The sequence below is a fragment of the Eremomyces bilateralis genome (assembly GCF_010015585.1).
Source record: "Eremomyces bilateralis CBS 781.70 unplaced genomic scaffold P152scaffold_4, whole genome shotgun sequence".
NCBI classification, from domain to species: domain Eukaryota; kingdom Fungi; phylum Ascomycota; class Dothideomycetes; order Eremomycetales; family Eremomycetaceae; genus Eremomyces; species Eremomyces bilateralis.
The window spans coordinates 627,146-647,421 of record NW_022985070.1 but is presented as its reverse complement, the minus strand read 5'-3'; the positions used below and the strand labels follow the sequence as shown (position 1 = coordinate 647,421).

General features: G+C 56.6%; 8 protein-coding genes across 8 annotated transcripts; 4 read left to right on the top strand and 4 right to left on the bottom strand.

Annotated features, from left to right (window-relative positions):
* Positions 1-316: 316 nt before the first annotated feature.
* P152DRAFT_431029 (Thioesterase/thiol ester dehydrase-isomerase) lies at positions 317-884 on the top strand (the record flags this gene model as incomplete). The annotated part of the gene is made up of 2 exons (XM_033677409.1): positions 317-390; positions 452-884. 2 exons carry the CDS (start codon positions 317-319, stop codon positions 843-845), a joined length of 468 nt encoding a protein of 155 aa, XP_033536554.1. The 3' UTR covers positions 846-884.
* A 1,046-nt stretch (positions 885-1,930) lies between these two features.
* Positions 1,931-2,631, bottom strand: P152DRAFT_471580 (uncharacterized protein; the record flags this gene model as incomplete). Its single annotated transcript, XM_033681078.1, has 2 exons — positions 1,931-2,267; positions 2,321-2,631. 2 exons carry the CDS (start codon positions 2,629-2,631, stop codon positions 1,931-1,933), a joined length of 648 nt encoding a protein of 215 aa, XP_033536553.1.
* Positions 2,632-5,078: 2,447 nt separating this feature from the next.
* Positions 5,079-6,955, top strand: P152DRAFT_447208 (uncharacterized protein; the record flags this gene model as incomplete). The annotated part of the gene is made up of 3 exons (XM_033677974.1): positions 5,079-5,372; positions 5,470-5,758; positions 5,808-6,955. The coding sequence occupies 3 exons, from the start codon at positions 5,079-5,081 to the stop codon at positions 6,953-6,955; spliced, it is 1,731 nt and encodes a 576-aa protein (XP_033536552.1).
* A 209-nt stretch (positions 6,956-7,164) lies between these two features.
* P152DRAFT_455961 (uncharacterized protein) lies at positions 7,165-8,109 on the bottom strand. The gene has a single exon (XM_033678899.1). It carries the CDS (start codon positions 8,032-8,034, stop codon positions 7,312-7,314), a length of 723 nt encoding a protein of 240 aa, XP_033536551.1. The 5' UTR covers positions 8,035-8,109; the 3' UTR covers positions 7,165-7,311.
* Positions 8,110-9,765: 1,656 nt separating this feature from the next.
* P152DRAFT_411872 (uncharacterized protein) lies at positions 9,766-13,590 on the top strand (the record flags this gene model as incomplete). Its single annotated transcript, XM_033676976.1, has 3 exons — positions 9,766-10,264; positions 10,477-12,748; positions 12,799-13,590. Coding segments are annotated over exons 1-3 (3,144 nt in total), but the record flags the coding sequence as incomplete, so codon positions are not given.
* A 114-nt stretch (positions 13,591-13,704) lies between these two features.
* Positions 13,705-15,384, bottom strand: P152DRAFT_505868 (Aminomethyltransferase folate-binding domain-containing protein). The gene has a single exon (XM_033682456.1). The coding sequence runs from the start codon at positions 15,287-15,289 to the stop codon at positions 13,991-13,993; it is 1,299 nt and encodes a 432-aa protein (XP_033536549.1). The 5' UTR covers positions 15,290-15,384; the 3' UTR covers positions 13,705-13,990.
* A 198-nt stretch (positions 15,385-15,582) lies between these two features.
* Positions 15,583-16,273, top strand: P152DRAFT_368800 (Nnf1-domain-containing protein; the record flags this gene model as incomplete). The annotated part of the gene is made up of 3 exons (XM_033675468.1): positions 15,583-15,813; positions 15,879-16,018; positions 16,072-16,273. Coding segments are annotated over 3 exons (573 nt in total), but the record flags the coding sequence as incomplete, so codon positions are not given.
* An 843-nt stretch (positions 16,274-17,116) lies between these two features.
* P152DRAFT_471574 (uncharacterized protein) lies at positions 17,117-19,126 on the bottom strand (the record flags this gene model as incomplete). Its single annotated transcript, XM_033681077.1, has 1 exon — positions 17,117-19,126. The coding sequence occupies one exon, from the start codon at positions 19,124-19,126 to the stop codon at positions 17,117-17,119; it is 2,010 nt and encodes a 669-aa protein (XP_033536547.1).
* Between the last annotated feature and the right edge of the window lie 1,150 nt (positions 19,127-20,276).

Here is a 20,276-nt window from a genome sequence, read left to right as displayed (position 1 = left end):
TCTATTCCGATGGAAGGTTTCGACTCTTTCGGGAGTCCGTCGGAACCAATAGGCGGGAGAACGTCGGAATCTGACACCAAATGGGGCTCATGGGGCGCAGTCCGATTTTAAACCAATCAGAGCTTAACCTCGGTCCAGAACTGTCATGGGGAGGGAGGGCGATCTGATATTGAGCATTTGGAGGGCTTTATTAGATGTTATGGGTGAGGAAAATGTCGGATGCTCTTGCTTCGGTACAAACATATTCTCCTAGACCTCATTCCCATCGGTTCCAGCGCCTAAAATAACAGAATAGTTTGCCACCATAACCGTAACCATGGCTGCCGTTGCGGAGCTCAAGAAGCGGACGAGGAGAGACTACAAGTATATGCTCGATTATAGAACCAGATGGTACGGCAATATTATCCACTCTCCGAGCGGCATCGCTGAAGACGTCGTTTCACCCCCGTAGGATCGACAATGACATGTACGACCACATGAACAACTCAGTTTACTACTACCTTTTCGACTCGGTCGTGAACACCTACCTCATCCAGCACTGCGGCCTCCACCCCCCGACATCGCCCGAGATCGGTCTGGTCGTCCATTCACACTGCGACTATTTCGGGCCCCTGGGGTTCCCCGCCGTCGCTGACCTCTGCTTGCGGGTGAACAAGCTGGGGAAGAGCAGCGTCACGTATGAGATTGGGGTGTTCGAGCAGGGCAGCGAGGAAGCCAGGGCGGTCGGCGAGTTCGTTCACGTCTTCGTGGGCCGAGAGAACCGGAGGCCTGGAGTCAATGGAATGGGGACAGCGCTGCGGGAAGGACTGGCGAAGCTTACAGTCGATGCTCAAGCAAAATTGTAAGCGGAACGCGTCCATGGAGGGCGGACTGCTTTGCCTATGGAATGAAGAGCTTGGGACGAGTCACGACTGAATGGGTGTCGGAGCGAGACGCATGCTATGCAACGGTGCAAATGCTAGGCTCTATGAAAAGTTCGGATACAAAGTCATCTAAAAGCACACGCGACCGTCTCGTTGGGCTTACGTGGTTTCGAGAGTGACGACCTTTGAAGGCGATTCTCGTTTAGTTGAATCGATTTGACGGAATAGATCCCTCCGTCTGGAATGTTGCTGGGTCCACGGCTTCACGTAATGGATTTACCAGTACAGTGCCCTCAACGTACAACGATATCCTCGCTGCCAATGCCACTTTTGCCTTCAGATCCCCATGACACATAATAAACACCGAACTAGGCATCGTGAACCACACCGACAACCGTGGATCGAGCAGGGGCTAGCATGAACTTGCAATGTTCATCAAACAGTGATCGCTGAAACAGGCTCGGGCGAGTATCCGGATGATTCACATTAGATTTACTACTGAGTAGTGCAGACGGGCTAGGCAGACTGCAGGTCCAGTGGGATCCGGATCACCCGAGCTGGCACCTCTTGTATACGCTATACTGTCTATACCGAATCTTCAAGTCCGATGTTGATGAACCGGTTCGTTATTTCGAACGAAACAAAAAATGCATGAAACGATGATAAGCACCCGGGCTGAGGGCAGGGTTGTGGTTGGAAGCGCAGTTGGAATTGGAAAAGGGGCCGACAAGGTAATATATATGAGATCCGGCCCACCACTCGGAAAATGGATTCGACCTGGACGAGCGACCGGGGAATTAAAGGATTCAGAGCGCTACAGAAGGGGGACCTACCGATTATCAGGAAAATGCAATGTGATATCAATCGTCGAGCTTGGTTGGCGTACTAATAATATTATCATGATGATCATAAATACACTCTTAGAATTCGTGTCGGGAGACATGATACAAATTCAGTAGGCCGTCCAATCCCTATAAAAACACCTTGAGAGAACAAATAGGTATGAACAATAGGTATGACGATTATGGAATCATTCCATCCAATTCCCTTCCAACATGATCAACCTCTCAGTGCCACCCACCCTGACCATTCCCATGCTTTTTCGGCTTCTTGAAATGATCCTCCAGCTTATGCCCTGCCACGGCGCCCGCCAACGACCCGAGGATTGTATGTCCGCCAGCCTTCTTTCCCCCGAAGTACCCGGCCGCACCGCCACCGATCGCGCCGAGCAAGCCGCGGTCGCCCTCCTGCGCCATAGCGGGATCCGAGGGGTTTCCGTGCTGCGCCTGCGGATGCGGGGCGTTGGGATCGGAAGGGTACGGGTTCTGGTTGTAGGCACCCTGCTGCGGGAACTGGTGGGAGGGGTCTTGACCGGGGTATTGTTGAGGGGATTGGCCACCGTAACTGGTGGACGTTAGCGATGATGTTCAGGTGCGGATATTGCGGGAGTAACTCACTATCCGGTCGACGCGGCGCCTTGTTGCTGGCTCTGGTCGTAGCCGCCGTAGGTGGGGTTTTGGCCGTGTTGGAAGCCACCCTGGGCGGGAGGTCCGTAGCTGGGTGCAGCGGGAGGGGCGTAGGCGCCGCCCTGCGGGGGAGAATATGGTGACTGCTGGGGAGGGTAGGGTGATTGCTGGGGCGGGTAGGGAGACTGTTGAGGAGGATATGGGGATTGCGAGGGCGCATAGCCTTGCGGTTGACCACCGTATTGCGGCGCAGGCGGAGCGCCGTATTGCTGCTGACCGTATTGATCGTATGGGCCAGACATTGTGGATGGAGTGATGGATAACTTGAACTGAACGGTGGGCGGGGTAACAGGAGGGGTGTATCACCAAGGAGTAAGCAAAGGCGGACGTCGACGAGATTGCTGGCTTGGCTGCGGATAAAATGGCAGATAGGACTTGGATGGAAAGCGACTTCGGACTTCGGATATATGGGAAAGTATTTAGGTGGATGAAAAAGAGTGAGATGTAGCGCAGACGCCGTCAAGTTATACTCCCTTTTGCCGTGCATCCGCACATCATCCGCACAATCCGCTGCGCCTTTGACTAATTCTACGGAACAGTGGAGTGGCGGCTGGCGGAGGCTGGTGACGACTTTCCCTCGGGCGGCTGACCTTACGACGCTCCCTCCCTGGCCGTACGTACGTATCCAGGCATACAAAACTCCGTCGGAGACTGGAAGTGCGAGGTGTTTCTGGCTGGACAGCACTGCGATGAGGCTGTGCAACGGGCGAGATTTTATATTGACCCTTCTTCGGTGCTATAGATGCAGAACCTCCAACGCAGGAAGTGCTACTCAGCCTCACCCGCCTCTCTGGTTGCGCATTACACTCTGCCCCCACCATCAGCAGCTTGGGGCGGTGGCTCCGAAGATACAAAACTTACTATAGCTCTAGTAGAACAAGATCGGACTTGGCACCCGTTTGGATCGGGCGGTCATAGGCTCTCCTAAGAATAGAGAGCTACGCCATTCGATGGGGCTTACAGTTGGCGTTAGAACTGTTCGATTGGTTTGCACCATAACAAAGCTCCAACCGAGTTTTGAGACTGCGATTGCATTTTCGGCCCCTCAATGCCCAGCGAATCGAAGGATCAGCGATTCTCTTTGGGGTGGGCGGAGGGTCAGGGTCTTAGGGCAAGCTCCTGACCGCGGGAATAGGAGACGCTGGAGAGAACCGCTCTCGTGAATTTCCCGGTTGGAAAATTAATTTTGCACGAGTCCATGGAGATTGGAGCAGCTCAGTGGATCGTTCAGTTCATTAATATTTCCCAAAGATTTCCAGGAGCTGGATCCGTGAGACGGGGAGAGAGCAATTTCCATGAGTGTTGCCCCTGGATCTCCACAGACCACGCACCAGACACAGCTGGCTGACTGGAATAGAGTACTTCCCGTCCGTACTAACCTCGTTGCTGCAAGTCGAATCCGTTCCTCGCTTGCTGTACTTCAAAGTCGGTTCAAGATCTGCCGACATTGGTCGAAACGTACGGTGACAAGTAAATTCGGATGCGACAGAGCACATCGCGTGTCAGATGGGATCGTCGACGGACGTTGGATACCACAAGCTGTAACTATCAATGTACGGACTAGACACTCACGATCGCCAACTGCTCACATCCACTTCTTTTCCATTTACAGTTTTCCACCAATTAACCCGATTACTTCTAACCGCTTCCACGTGTTAGTTGTCAACTTTGTTTCCGGGAAGTCTTCGCATGCGATGATGCGACGGACCATAAGCGAAGTACCTACTTTGATGCAGTTCTGTCACACTGAGACTGGGAGTTCCCCCGCATCGCGCGTCTTTTAACATTCATCTTCCATCCCCATGCTGAATATGAAACACCACGGGGACAAACCAGACGTTTGCGGTCCTTGGTATGCCTCGGGAGAGCAGTTCTCGACCCTCTTCCATAGGCTCATCCTTCACTATACCCCGAGCGTGGTATAGACTGGCATCCCAACTATTGGGAGTTTCGATCAGGTAACAGTGTCAGGGTCTCGGGGGGGATCATGTCTCCCTCCCAGGATATTGCTTGATGAACTTCCCCCGACCTTGGGTCAACTCCTGAATATGGCGAGCAGCGCGCACGTATCACAAGATTTCGAAGTGATCGAGGGAGAATCGGATTCCTGAACATCTTTACCTCACAGAATCCTGCTTCGCTCGATTCACTCACTTCATCCGTTCCGAAAGCAAGACTCTGTCCGAGCGGCTGTCTTTTCTGAACGTGTTTTCAAGGTCTATGACCATCCGTTAGCCCTAATACATCTGCTGCAGCTTGAGCGGCGTCTTGTGTTCCAGTCCTAGAACTTTTGTCTCTTCATTCTCTATTCTCTATTCTCTATTCTCTATTGTCCATTGCCAACTTGTCCCTCGCTTCTTGCGAAAAGCCATTCGCTACAAATCCTAGGAGACCCCGCTGTCATCAAGCAAAGGGTTTCATACCAAGCCCCTCGTTTCTTTCGCCAACCTCCGCGGCGGCCCTGCTGGTTCGGGACTGCTACTCAGCTTATTTCGCATTGCACTCGAAGTTTCAGGAGCTCGGATTGCCGGGTACAGATCATCCCCTCCATGGGTCCATGTTTACTTAGGTGACCGTCGAGTACGTGTCGAGGGAAGAAGCTCGAGGAACGACGTCCGAGGAGCTTCATTAATCAACACTGTGAGCCGCTCAAGTCTGCTCGGACAGCACTAGAGTTTACTCGGGTCTCATGGCGCTTTCAAACCTCCATGCCCCGCTGGCGCGGGGAGTTTTGCTGGATGGATACATCCAATATCGGAGCAAGGCGGACGGATACTGGGAGTCCAGGTATGAAGCGAGAGTCAGCGAGGTGAGGGCGGCGATCGATCATCGAACATCGTCGGCCGCCCCAGAGGCGCCAGCTCCGGACGCTACAGAGGCTCCGTCCCTTCCGAGTGATTCGGATGTTGATTCGGATGATAAGCCAGCAGTCACTGCTGCACCAGCGTTTGCTGAAAAGCCGGCCGTCGCTGCCCCAAGTTCGGTGAGTCCTCTAATTCCTCCAAGATATTGCCAATGCGCTTGCAAACCACGGTCATTGGGACACCGATCTGAATAGCATGTGCTCATTTGCGATATAGACTTCTGCTCCACCTCAGCCTGATACCACCCCTCCAGCGTCCCCTTCCTCCAGCCCAACAGCGTTTCCGCAAGCCATATCTTCAAGTATTGTCAAATTAGACCCTTTATCCGACTCGACATCGCTTTCTAGCGCTCCAACCAATCCTATATTACCTACGACGTCGCTGCAGACCAGCGTAATAGACCCCGTATCGATGCCGTCCAGCGCCGTCAACCAACCTCCATCGGAGATGCCGGGAGGGTTGAGTCCGAGCGTCAAACAGGCGGCGATCATTGCCGGCGTAGTTAGTAAGTTGAGGACTCAGGTGATTGTTGACTTGAGAGCTGACGACCCCAGGCGCGATCCTCGCCATCTTTTTCCTTTGTTTCATAATCTGGCGCTTCCGCCATGGGGCGACCCTGAGGACCGTGTTCCAAAAGGAGTGCCCGGAGAAGCAGGCTCCCAGCCGCCCACCCTCCGATGCGCTCGCACCGTGGAGACTTATTCCCCGGGCAAGAAGTTCCTGGCATAGTCTGCGGCGCACCACACGCAACTGGAGCGTGCCCGCATATGCGTGGGATCGCAGGGGCGCGTGGGAGAGGAGTCAAGGAAGGCAAACGCCGGAGGGAAGCTTTGACAGGCTCGGGGAGCTACCTCGACCATACCCGGCTGCCAAAATACCAGGGCGCACAACCGCGCGTCCGCTTCTCCCGACCCCGGACTCCAGTACTTTCTTCGACGACCGCTCCACGATCGGGCACGCCCTCGACCCTTCCGCCGTTTTGGCAGCGATCCATACCGACGAGAACTCTACCAAAGCTCCCCCCCCCAACCGATCCAGCTCGCCCGTCCTTCCCTCAGCCCTTCCTGACTCCAGCACCACCGACGCCGGCCACGAAACCCGCTACTCCTCCACCCTCTCCACCTCCACCATCCCCCCCCCACCCCCCTTCAAAGCCAGCCGCTTCAGCTGGACCAACTCCCAAGCCCCCACCACGCCCCGCCTGCACCTGATACCCAGCCCGACCGCCGACCACCGCACGCACGCCGAGCTCCGCAAATCCACCGCCTCCGAGCGCGCCCGCGACCGGAAGTCCCGGGAATCCAAATTCAGTGAGACGTCGTCCCTCAGCTCGGCCCCGCGGTATCGCACCGTCGACAGCTGGGTCGGGAACCAGACTACCCGGGTGGCCAGCCAGATCCGCGCGGGCATGCCGACGACGCCGACGACGCCCACGAGCGCCACTCCCGATAACCCCAACCCGTTCACGGACGCGCATGCGCTGCCGTTTCCGCCGCCGGTGCCGAAATCGCCAAGAAAGCGGACGGGGGAGCCGCAGGTGCCGGATGTGCCGGATCGGTATCGGCGGACTGGGGCGAGGCGGCCGGACACGACGGTTAGTGAGGCAACGGTGTTTCGGCAGCACCCGGGGACGGAGGTGGTGATTCCGCGGGGGAGCTTGGTACCGAGTGAGATGCTGGACGTGAAGGTATCCGCGTTGTGAGAAAGGCGACCTAAAGGAAAAAAAGGGTGGTCTTCCACGCTCCTTTGGTTTCTTCTCTTCTTCGGGCACGCATACTCGTGCTGCGGTGTTCGATCGGGCGAAAGTACTGGGATGGCGTACACGATGCTTCGGCATCCCATCATGTTTCCGATGTTTTCGGTAGGATTTGGGGGGGGGGGGGGGGGGGGGGGGTCTGCATAGCTGGCCGGCGCATAGGATGCCGGATTGATGGCTTGGGTGTACAATTCATGAGCGATACCTAGAGCCTCACATGTAGCAACGCCAGATACACCATCACATCAAAATGAAATTTGACACATGATCGTCGTATTCGTTATTTCTTATTTCGTACCTCGTCAACTCCCCACCCCTTCCTCCGTCCGGGTGTCCTCCACCTCATCTTCTCGACGTATCCGTTCCTCCTCCCGTCGCCGTTCCTCCCTCCGTAACCGTCGTGTCCGTTCCTCATCTGTTTCCGTCACCCCGAACGAAAACTTCGGGACGGGCGCGCTGCCATTTTTCCGCGCCTCGGCCGGCTTCTTCCCTCCGAACGAGAACTTCGGGACGGGTTTCGCGGTGCTTGGGGGGTTGCTGTCGCCGTTCGTTGCGCGGCCGTGGGGTGTGGGGTGAGCTTCTTTGGAGGGGAGGGTATCGGATGAGGGCTTGTTGAATATAAAAGTCTTCTTCGGCTCGGTCGGCTCGGTTGGCATGGCTGCTCCTCGAGCGCGTTGTGAGCGCCGCATTCGGAGGCGTAGCTTTTCCTCGTTGCTGAGATATGAGGGTGGCGTGGTTGTCGACGGTGTCGTTGTAGATGTTGCGGAGGGAGGACTCGGTTCGGGGGCGTCGGCGTCTGGCGGCCCAGAGAGCCATGTCACGGAGATAAACAGATCGTCCTGGCCTTCATTGACGGCCAGGTCGGCGTCGAGAACGGACTGAAACACAATGAACCCTTGGCCCATCAATTTCTTCTGTTTCTCCTCGCCGATCCGCTGCTTCTTGTCGCCGGCGACGAACGCATGCTCCATCTTTGCCGTCTTCTCAAACCGCGCAAACCTTTGAACTAGCTGCTCCGTGTCCATTTGAAGTCCGCTCCCAGCCCTCACCCACCGCACCTTGACCGTCCGCTCCCCAACCGGCACATTCAAACCCCCCAAGTTCCCCCTCCGCCACTCCTCCACCCTCGCCCCCACCTCCCCTTCCCTCCTCCCCTCCTCCCTCTCTCTCTCCCTCTCTCTCTCCCTCGCCTCAACCATCTCCCCCCTCCTCCTCTTCGCATCCTCCTTAAAACGCCTCAACTCCCTCTCCTCCGCCGCCTCCGCCTCATCCACCTTCCGCTTCACCCCCAACGCCTCACGCTCCGCGCGCACCAGCTCGCTCAACATATCCCGTCTCCCCCGATCCATCGCCTCTTCGCGCAGCCGCTGCCCCTCACGGGCCTGTCGCGCGGCATCGTAGGCAGCCTTGGCGGGGGCGTCGGAGAGGATGGAGTAGGCGAGCTCGAGGAGGTGGAAGGTGGCGAGGGCAGCGGGGTTGTCGGGGTTTTTGTCGGGGTGGTAGAGGAGGGCGGTGCGGCGATAGGCGCGGCGGAGTTGGTCAGGAGGGGTGGTGGGATCGACGGAGAGGAGGGTGTAGAAGTCGTGGGGGGTGGAGGAGGCGAGGTGGAGAAGGTCGTCGGTGGGCGCCATGGTGATGGGGTGGTGGGTGGAGTTTGGTTTGGAATCTGGAATATGGAGAGGAGAAGTTCGGTCGCTTCGGAAGGGTTTTGGGTTTAAAGAAGCGCTATGGAGACATAGTGGTGGTCGAAGCTCGAGTGGATAGACTAACAAGCAAAATATGGAACTTCAGTTCTTGTCTCCTGAAAGTTGAATAACAATTGAAGACCATCAGGATATGACGACAAGGCAGAAGGGCAGGGTGCATCGAACTGGAAAAGTGTCAAGGCTGCAAGGCTGCAATCAGTTGATTTGAGCAATGTCAAGGTGGAGTTTGATCGGTTGCCAACATGTTCTCCATTGCTAGTAAACCATTCATTCCTTATTGTGTATAGTATTGGCCTATTGGGACATTGCATAGCTACCGGCAAATAGCTCTGCTATATTTAAAGAGCATCGGCCATTAAGCGCCAGCCCTACAGCACCTGACTGAACTAAACTGAAGTATCCCCACCGTGCGGCTCAACTGATCTACTCCCTCCTCACTCCTCACTCCTCAGGGTCTAGCCTTTCTTCACTCCTCAGCAATCAGACTCGCCAGTCACCACAGTCCACAAGGCATGGCGGATACAGGGGAGTCGCCTACTCGCGGTATGACGGAGTCAATCATAAAGGATATCTTGGAGTCGAGAAATGATGTGAAACAATGGATATAATTCGCTATTAACACCTTATTCCCTGTTCAATGACATCTATTAAGTCCATCTGATGGACGTTGGAGTCCCAATTCGCTGGTTAAATTACCTTGAACTTTCTGTTTGATATCTTAAGGCATCTGTACCTGGCGTATATGATTAATTATCATTCATATTAACTACTGTGTAACTAACTTAGTTAGTTAACTAACTTAAGTTAATGATTGTGTTAACTAAGTTAGTATAACTAGAAATTACTTGGAGAAAATCGAAGGTGTAACTCAGGCGCGCTTTCCAATTGCACAGCTGATGACGCTGATAGTTTGATACAGGTGTGGACTGTGTAGTATAGCCCCGTGACTGCAGCTCCAGCAGTCCAGCTTGAAATCTTTATGGATAATGGGGCAGGCGCCATCCAATCCCCTGGCCCATCGTGACTTCCCCACGATAGCAGGCTGCGTCGCGTGGCTTCCTCACTTTTCCATTCATCATCGTGAACCCGTGATTCCCCCCATGATAAGCCTCAATTTCCTCCACATGTGAGTTGGATTGCCAGGCAATTATGACGCCCGGTATATACATTTAATATTCCCTAGTATTGAACAGCTTCCTTGCCTTCCTTTCCTCCCCCGACAATCTACAATCGCCAGAAGATAATTGCCACAAGACCATGTCTATGACCAATGCTACTAGACTCCTTCCCCAGCACATACACACTCCAACCAGACCGACATTCCATCCCCTCAGCTCTGCGGCACCATCCGCCACTCTCCATCGCACATTGCTGCCATCAATAGACCGGTCTTAACCCTCTAAGACTCCATCTCTATTGCAACATACACTTCGGTCTCACTCTGATATCCGATCTCACCAGATCCACCAATGGATCAGAGTCAAGCGGCCGACACCACCTCCGGCACACGACCACTAGGCCAGCAGCATACGCGCACCTATCAAGCATGGTAATTGTCCATAATCCCCCTTCGACGTCATAGCACGACGCGACAGTGAGAAGAATCTACGGTCAAAGCGCATGCTTTACGCCGAGGATAACCGAATCGCATCGTCAAATTGCCTGCTTCATCACTCTCTTGTTTCCCTCCTTTCTGTCAGAAACATGATCCTGAACTCGAACTCCTATCCTTCGGACTCATGCTTACTTTGCGCTTAATAGTATTCCCTGCCGCCGTCGTAAAGTCCGCTGCGACCTCGGACCCGTCGATAACCCTCATGATCCACCATGCGTCCGCTGTCGTCGCGAGTCCAAAGAATGCTTCTTCAGCGCAACACGGCGGAAGCGCAAGACTCAAGAGGATGACGAGGCAATGGATGAAGGCGACCTCTCCGACTACGAGATCCGAAATGCTAGGAAACGAGTGCGAGCAGTGACGGACGAATTCACCCCGAGTCCATATCAACCCAACAGCTTCGGTTCTCTTGCTCAGCAGCCGCTGACTCCAGGCGGGTCAACCGCTCGCCTTCAGCCGCTTCGACGGCCGGGTACGTCAGGTAACAATGACTCACTCGTGGGCCGGGACGATGAAGACGTTCAAGGCAACGACGAAGCCACGGCCATACTTCAGACTACGGAGGTATACAGCGGACACGATGCCCTCAACCTGCTTTATCAGGCGGCGCAGAACGGGGAGCAGCGGCCGGACCATCGGCGCACTGCGAGCAACGCGAGCCTCCAACGGCCTGGCGCGGCTGTCAATAACACCCCGAGAACCCAAGAGGCTGTTGCAAGCCCTCACGATCCTGTACCGCAAGTCCCATTGCGCAATCCCACCTTTCCTCCCTTTCCCACCGCCCCTCGCCCGATCCCCGGCTTAGTGGGTGCCCTTCCTACTGAGGAGGCTGCCATGCAGTCTGCGCTTAGGGCATGGTCACGTTTCCGTTTCGTGCGAGCTGGCTGGTTCACTGCGAAGGAAGGCATTCTCTACATCCAATACTTCTATTCGTCCCTCGCTCCGCTGAGCCCCGTGACGGTCCCGGATTATAACAACCCGGCAACCCATAGTCGTATGCTGGAGATGGAGCCGATGCTCACGGTCACACTGCTGACCATATCATCCCGCTACATGCGTCTTATGGGTCCAGGGGCGAGCAGCCGTCCCTATGCTATTCATGAGAAGTTGTGGGGTTACCTGCAAGGCATGATTGATCGTCTGATCTGGGGTCAAGAGCATTTCGGTAGCGGAATTATTGGCTCCTCCAGTGTTCCGATCACCGGGAGCCAACCGGCATCAGACATCAACCCACTGGTCAGAACCGGCCTCCGTACCCTTGGAACCGTCGAAGCATTGCTGCTTCTCACCGAATGGCATCCACGGTCTCTACACTTCCCCCCTGGTACGGAAGGCGACGAGTTGATGATCCCCGAATGTGCCGCAGAACCGGAAGTGGTGGTGGATGAAGCCCCTCCGCCGGTCTTCCTCAATGGTACCGGAGGACAGAAAATGGACAGCTGGCTCGAACCATGCTGGCGATCCGATCGCCTTTGCTGGATGCTGATCGGGATTGCTATGTCTCTCGCATACGAGCTTGGCGTTTTTGACCCAAACCCGTCGAGCGACCTCTATACAATTCAGGATAATCCGACCGTCCCTCCGGAAACCATCCAAGTATTCTTTAATCGTAAACGACACATCAAGGAGCTCCTTCAAATCTACATCAGCCAAACATCGGGTCGTTTTGGTCTCACTTCCATGCTTCCGCAATTGTATGCCGACTCATCCCTTCAGCAACCCTCCGAGCAACGCCTCCAAGAGCGCAAGGCGTCCTTGCGCCGTGTCCACGATCTATTAGGTACATTGGGAACTTCTCCAGCACCCACACGACCGGGGTTACCTGATCCATCTAACCCTAGTATCGGGGTGAATGAATTAATTCTCCATTTCTGGATATCCCTTGCTGGCATCATGGAGCTGGGGAATCATAAGATGTTCGCGAATCGCCGCATGACTCGCGATCTCATCAAGTCGGGCGAGTATGAGGAGCTACTGAAATCCTTTCATCCCCTCTTGCTCGATTGGAAGAAGGAATTCGACCAGTGCAAGCGGATTCCGGAGCATATGCGGCATATCATGAACATCGAGTACGAGTATACTCGTGTCTACCTCAATAGCCTTGGACTGCAGGCGGTGGTGGAGAGGTGTACCCATAACACGCCGATCCAGCAATATGCCCAGCCAGCGCAGACGCCACAGGGAAACGGAGATAAGAAGCCAATTAATGGCTCAACCAATGCAGAAGGCAACGCGATTCCCCTGACGACGTTGATGAGGTGGTACGGGAATGATCGACAGTATATTCGGGAGGTCATCGAAGCGTGCCGCAATGTCCTGAAGATCGTAGTCAGTGGACTGTACCCTGGCGAATATCTAAAGCACGCTCCAGTCCGTACCTATTTCCGAATCATTTCCGTCGCCATCATTCTTCTCAAGGTAACTCCCCCATCTCAATCCCACACCCTGTATTAATTCCCACGCTCCAGACCTTCGCACTCGGTGCAACCGAGGATGACGTTGCCCTTTCCCTATCTCTCCTCGACCAGGCCGTCCAAGCGCTACGAACCTGTATCGTCGACGACGTCCACGTCTCCAACCGCTTTGCCGACCTCGCCGACCTCCTCACCCACCGCATCCGCGGTCGCATCGTCCGCATGTCGGGTTCCGGCGCCGCCGGCGGCTCCTCCACCCATTCCGGCAACGGCGTTCCATCGGGCTTTCCACCCGGCGTCGGCCCCAATGCGGGGACCGCGAGCCCGCACCCTTCGAATATGCCCCCGCCAAACCTCTCCCACGGCTCCACCGGCCTCGGCGGCAGGATCACGGCCGGCACGACGCCACAGTGGAGTGGCATGGGGTTATCACCCAGCTCGCCAGCACTCAGTCTCAGTGGTCGAAATCAAAACAGCCAGACCCTATGGGGCATCACGACCGAATCTACGGATTTCGAGCATAGCGGCATCAACATCATGCCGCCGCCCAGCTTCGGCGGCGCGTTCGGCCTCGACCTCGGCTCCGGCATGCCGGACATCGGCACGGGGAACGGGTTCGGCGGCGCGGGGATGAACAGCGCGGGCAGCGGCGACAGCGCGAGCGGGACGGGGGGGACCGCGAACGATGAAAATAACGTCATGGGCGACTTCGGGCTCGGGGGCCAGGATTGGCTGGCGCTGCCGCTGGATCCGATCTTGAGTAGTTATGGGGCGGATGTCACGCAGACAACGTATGGGCCGGATATTGGCGGGTATGACATGCTGGATGTGTTGTTGCGCGGGGGGGAAGGGGATGGGCAGGGGTTTCCGGGGTGAGAGTGAAGCGATGATGAACGGAGCTTACGGCGCATTCTAAGGCTGTCATATCATGGCATAGGTGGGGGTTCCGATATGCAATTTGAGCGCTCCTGGAGGGGTATGAGAGATGGTGGATAGGGACGGCGATATGGGTCACGACTGCTTTATCATACCCAGTGGTGCTTTGCGAACGATGCAGCGGGGTTCTAGCGAGGGACTAGCATGTGTTTCACTCGGCGACATGTGGAGGCTTGTAAATAAGCCATGGACAGATTTGTGGAATAGGTATTGAGTGTGGAAGAATGTATCATTAAATGTGATGGCTTGATCCGCTTCTAGTGGCTCGCAACCGTCCATCGCTGGCTTTTCCCATTTATTCAACCCCTCCTCACTCTACCCTCTTCTGCGTCTTCCGCACCGTCAATCTCTCCCTCATCCACGCCGGCACGAACCCCTTAATCTTCACCCGCTCCATCCCCCCATCCCCCTCCCAAATCATCCCAAACTCCTTCCCCTCCTTCCAACCCGCCGGCCCCTCTACCGTCACCCGCACATCCGTCATCAACTCCAACCGACACAGTCCCAACCCCACATTCCCCATTCCCACCGCCCATTTCCCCCCGCTCCGCCCCCGCCCTTCCACCGGCTTGATATCCGCCCCGCCCGGCGGCACCGGGATCTTTACTGACGGCTCATATCTCAGCGTCTCCGGCACCGACGATCCCTCGTACAACGCACACGGCAAAATCCGCTTCCTTATCACCCCTGTATGCTGCGTGCGGATCGTCAGCTCCTGGCCCACATAGCACCCCTTCCGAAAATCCACCGCGCCTAGGAGATCCAGGTTATGCTCGTGCGGTAGCGCCGAGCCCGCCGCAATCTCCCCCGCGCCTTCGGGGAGGCCGTGCAGGTACCGGTGGAGCGCGTAGTGCGCAGGGGTGGCGGCGGGAAGCGCGGTGAGCGGGGGGGGAAGCGCGGTGGTGGTGCGGTGGAGGAGGCGGGTGGTGAGTGTGGGGCGGGGGTCGTGGAGGGTGATCGGGGCGTCAGGGGCTAGATTCGGGGGTGGGGTGGATGGGATATGCGTGTGTGCCGCGCCGCCGCCTTCGTTGGCGACGGCGGATGCTTCGATGCCGGGCGACGTGGCGGGAATGTCGACGCCAGGCTCCGCGGCGTCCCAGCTGGACCAGATCTCCCAGTCACCGGGGTCAACTTCGCGGTAGGCGAACTTGCTGCGGAGCTTGTAGCGCTTGATGTGCTGCATCAGCCCTGGCAGGACCTGGGCGTCCACCTCGATGAAGGCGGCCCAGTCGAGCCGGTCGCCACCCTTCGTGACCCCGCTCGTAGTTCCGAGCTTCTCGTCGCGCCAGGCGTGGAAGGTGTGTGACCAAGCGACGGGATAGATGAAGGCGTCGTAGAGGATGCGGCCGGGAGCATTGAGGAATGCGGTGTAGGTGCCGTGCGGTGAGGAGGCGATGACGTTGCTGGTGACGAGGTTGTGGAGGAAGACGGGGGCGTCGCGGCCGGCGATGTAGAGGAGACGTCGATGGGGGAGAGGAGAGCGGCCGAAGGGGAGATACTCGCGAGGCGGTTCGAGGGAGGCGGTCGAGGAGGTATAGGTGCGGACATGGCGGATCTGGCGGGAACAGCGGGCGCAGATGTAGGGGAGCGGTTTCGAGCGTGACAACATTTCCAAGCTCTTTTTGAGGACTGGCCTCTCTCTCAATACAACCGATTCTATCAAAAGTTGATTGGATGTAATAGACAAATAAAGGGTACTTAGTTTAAACAAAAGTGACGTTGAAGCGATGAATCATGAATAAATGATGATCCGCACGTGCCCCCCCGCTTTTATGACTGTTTACACTAATCTACACTTATTATCAATTCTCCAATTCCTTCTTCCCACCACAACTGTTCAATTCCCGCTTCTCGCTATCAACAAACCAGCCAATCCTCAATATGGACCAACCCTCCGCTCCCCCGCCTCAATCCCGCTCCCCTTCACCCCCCGCCGCTCCCCCGCTCCCCTCCACCCCAGGCCCCCGCGCCGCTGCCCTCCAATCCGCCTTCGACCGTGCCCTCGCCGCAACCCTCTCCAAGCTCACGCCCACCAATTTCGCCGCATGCTTCCCGACCATCGCGCAGAATCGACCGGAGATGCTGGACACATTCAGTCGCGATTTCTCGGGGAAGTTGGAGGCTGTGTGTAAGGTATGGATAAGTTGAATACGGATGATGGCGGATCGGGAAATGTTAACGGGGTTGGGATGATATAGGCGCAATTCGAGCAGATTCTTCAGGAGCGGTCGGTGGTTTCGAGTTTGAATGCGCTGGACGCGCTGCTTGAGGACGCGAAGAGGAGAAAGGCGCGGGCCGAAGCCACCGCGCCGGACGGCCAAGTCGAAGCTCCGATTCCGTATGCGATCACCCTCCTCCATATCCAATCTAGCTAACCCGCTCAACATGCAGTCCGCACACCCTTCCCGCCTCCCAGCTCCTCCTCACCAACCTCTCCCCCTTCCTCAAATCGCAACACGAGAGCCTGACGAACGAGCTCGCGGCGGTGCAGGCGCAGAACAAGGACATGGCGGCGCATGTCGGCCGGCAGCGGGAGGAGATGGCGGACATGGTCGCGGGGCTGGAGCGGTTCGTGGCCGACCTGGAAGAAGCGGGGACGACGGTGCAGGGCGCGGAGGAGATTATGGGGGATGTGGAGATGGGGATGGGGTGAGGGGGTGTGGTGGATGATATGATATCTGTTGATCGAGGAGCTTGGCCAGAAACATCTAGCACGGCCTCTCCTGCTCGGGTCTTCGACGCACTCTTGACGTGGCGGCGTGCTGGTCCAAGGAAGTCCTACCGTTCGTGCACATGCATAGGGGACCGTCGGGCTTCGGTTCGACGACCTGAGTCAGTGGGATGGCTGAATCGAACCATGAACGCGGTGCGTATACATCGCCGACGTTGCTCTCCCACAAATTGGTTTCGTAGGCGGCGCCTTTTACGGCGAAAGAGGTGAAGAGTCAAGGACGGCCACAAAGGCCAGAAGAGAACGCTCATCGAGCAGCACAGTCAATGGAGCCGGAGCGCATATCTTGACGGAAACACACACTGAAGGGCCGAGTTAACAACGCTCCGGATGTTGGATCGCAGGAGAAGCGCTTTGCATTGAATCACAGAGGTATGGAAAAAATGCTAGCTAAGTCATGAAGGGGTATCTCGTCATCATAAAACTCAAAATGTAGACGTGAAAAAGCCGTCCGCCATGCCCAGTCCATTCCGCATGCATGCCATCGTCCTTCCTCGTCCACCGCCATGGTCGCCAAATAATGCTAACTCCTTCGGTGAGAGGGTGTGTGCCGCTCTGCTGGACACCGTAATGATGAATCAATCCCGCGCTGGCCAACACGCCGTTCTCTCGCCCTCGTCTCGCTCGCTCATCGCCGTCCAGTAAATCGCTGAAATGCTGCACAAAACATAGGGAATGGTGGCAGTCCATGCCCACCACCCTCGCTCACCCGACCACCCCGTACCCCATACTTCCCATCCCGCTATAAGCCATCGCCCCCCCTTCCACTCCCTTCGCCCGCTTCGCCTTCTTCGCCTCCGCTTTCGCGTGCTTCCGCATCTGCTTCCCCGCTTTCGAGAACGGCTGCCCCTTCCCTTTCCCAGCCATCCCGCCTTTTGCCGACGCCTCCGACGTGACCGCCCGCAGCGGCACGATCTCGTCCACGCCGTCGATGAGCGGGGAGTCCGGGTGCGCGCCGCCGTCGTGTTCGGGTTCTGCATTGATGGAGTCTCCGCCGACGCTCTGCTCGCTCTCCTCGTTGCGGCGGAGGGTCGGGCGGGGGCGGGGTTGCTGTCGTCGCTCGGGCTGCGCGGGATGGGGGTTCGTCGCGCCGTAGAGGACCTCGTAGCCAGGGGGGAGTTCGCCGACGATTTCCTTGGCGTCTTCGGGGTCTGTGCCGACGCGGCTGTGCTTGCCGGGGTTCGGCTCCCAGATCTCGAGGCAGCCGCGGCGGGTGTTGACCTTCATGCGGCGGCCGCGGTAGAGGAGGACGTTGCAGGCGCGGGGGGAATGGGCGAAGAGGATGGGAGCGCAGCGGCGGAGGTAGCGGGGGGTGGGGTGGGTGTTGGGGCGTTCAGAGGGGGGGGAGCGGGGGGATTTCTCGGAGGTGGTCGTGGTGCGAGAGACCGGGATGGAGTTGGGGAAGGTTGCGGAGAGGGAGGTCGTGGAGGGGTGTTGGGAGGTCATTGATGTGGTCAAGCTCGTGGAACGGCGATGGTCGCTGCTGTCGGGCGTTGTGGCAGCTATCGTGTTGGTCGACGGAGTCAGACGCACATCCGACGCATCCAGATCTTCGGCATCGGGGTCCACCTCGTGGTGCGTGTCACCCTCCGCATGTGGTACCGCATCCTCCTGCTCCTCCATAGCAGCTGCGTTTGGTCCACTCGACGTTCGGGCCAAATGCGGGTACATCTCCCTGAACAACCGCTCTTGTTGCACTACCAGTCGTCGGGCAAATCCATCATTCCCTGCTCCCCTGACGGCTGCCGCCGCCACGGACTCCACATCGCCCTCAAGCAGCCGCATCCGACGGCCTCGTCGCGGCAAGGTCCGTCCTCGCGGCTCACTTCGACCTTCCAGAGGAAGCGAAATATCCACGCTTCGGCACATCGTCTCCACCCACCCGAGCATCTCCAGCTCGCTGTCCGCGCTCAGGAGAAACTGCTCGGACTCGGCACGGACGCGGAAGACGTGCTCCCGCAGGGGCTCGAAGCGCTCCGGATGCTCGCGATATTGCTCGGTGAGGATCTGGGCGCATTTCGCGGCGGGGGCGAACAGGAGCTGCATCTTCACCAGCGAGGAAATCGGGGGGGGGACTACCGGGCGGTAGTCCAGGGCGAGGCCGAGCTCGGCGTGCTGGAGGGAAAAGGAGCGGAGGAGGGAGCCTGCTTCGGGGTTGGGGTGCTCGGAAAGGGTGGAGGCGTGCTTAGGATGTATGCGGCCATCGAACTCGGGACTGTTTTTAGCCCGCTGCGGTTTGTGCCGATATAGGTGAAGGGCCGTCCCGTGCAATATAGCGTACACTGGGATCCATGCGGCGGCAGACGCTTGCATGAAGGGACTGGCCAGCTCACGGCGGAGCGCCAGCGGCCCTTCGAAGTGAACGGTGCAATTATATGAGGGAAGGATGTCGAAGCTCGGGTGAGGGATCGTCGACGGCGGGAAGAACTTGGAACGTGCCGCTAGAGCTTTGTCCAGGGCACTGGTGGCATGTCCATCCTGTTCGGCCGAGATGGAGGTGCTGTGGAAGTTATTGCTGTAGCCGAAGGTTTGGGTGCGTTCGTTCTGAATGACCGCCCGAGCGGCTCTCATGGCCGGGTTTTCAGATTGGTCGCTATTAGAAGATTCGGTGCGTCGATATGAGGATGAGGATTGGTTGATAGGGTCGGTAGAAGGCTCCGAGTTGAGCGGCTCGCCATTTATGAGGGCCAGGAGTTCGGGTGATGGTCGAGTCATGTTGATTGACGATGGAGAAGTGTTGAGTTCTTGATCCAATTGACAGATGTGTTCCGAAGGATGTCTTGTCGTCTAGTAGGAAACAAAGTAGAGAGTCGAGGTAGATATTAAGTGAAAATGAAACAGGAAACAACCCAGCTGGGTCAATGTCGCAGACACTGAGTGAAGTGAATGGTGAATCAGGAAGATGGACTAAAACTCAAACAACAAAGAATGGCAGCAGATGTTTTTGATGTTGATTCTTCCGAATTGATTCTTCCGAATTGGAGACGGTCTGTTCGTCCCAAGTGCACAAGACGACCTAAGGATAGCCAAGAGGACCAGTGAGAAGCACAAGCAGTCGAGACATGGCTTGCAGGGCTGTTTCCCGAACGGAAAATGCGGTGCGACTTGACGGTTTGGATGTTTGGGACGTGCAATCAGGAGAATGGCAGCATCGCTAGGGGATGGAATATTGTGACTTGTGTGTGCAAGTGAAAAGAATTTCTGGCCAGGCTGGTAGGAGGCGTGTGCAGTGTGCTCCAGAGTTCACGATGTGACCCGTGAGGCGATTGAGGCGCTTGGAAGGTTTCAAGTAAGGCTTTTAGTGGGATGTTTTCGACGAGAGACACACGAAGAGAGAGGTCAAATGTGAAGGGGAATCACGATGGCTGTTAAGGTTACACGTCATGAGATAAATACTTCATTGCCGTAGTGAAGTGGGAGGCATATGGCATTTAGAAGCGATCTCGTGCTGGTGTGAGGCGATCTTTGATGGATTTTGATCAGATGGCTACGATGGCTTGGATGGCGTTGGAGGGTCCAGATCCGATCTGATGATGGTCGATTGGGGAACCGAAACCCCTCCGTCTTCTGATAAACAAGAATCCGACATGGACTCTCCCTGTCTCGTGAGTGTTGTTAAGTCTTGACTCTTTACACTACGACCAACTGGTCCTTAGTTCGGTCATCCATGCCATCATCCATGCGGGCGGCCAGCGGCAACACCACCGACTAAAACACCTCCCCTGTCGGATACGAAGTTCCGATTGAGGAGTCAGATAGGAGATTTTCTTTTTCCTCGGTCCTCACGTCTCAGTCGCAGTCTCTGTCAAACTCAGTCCTCGCTTTTCAGTCTTCTCACGGTCCACCTGGTTGACACCCGTCCGCT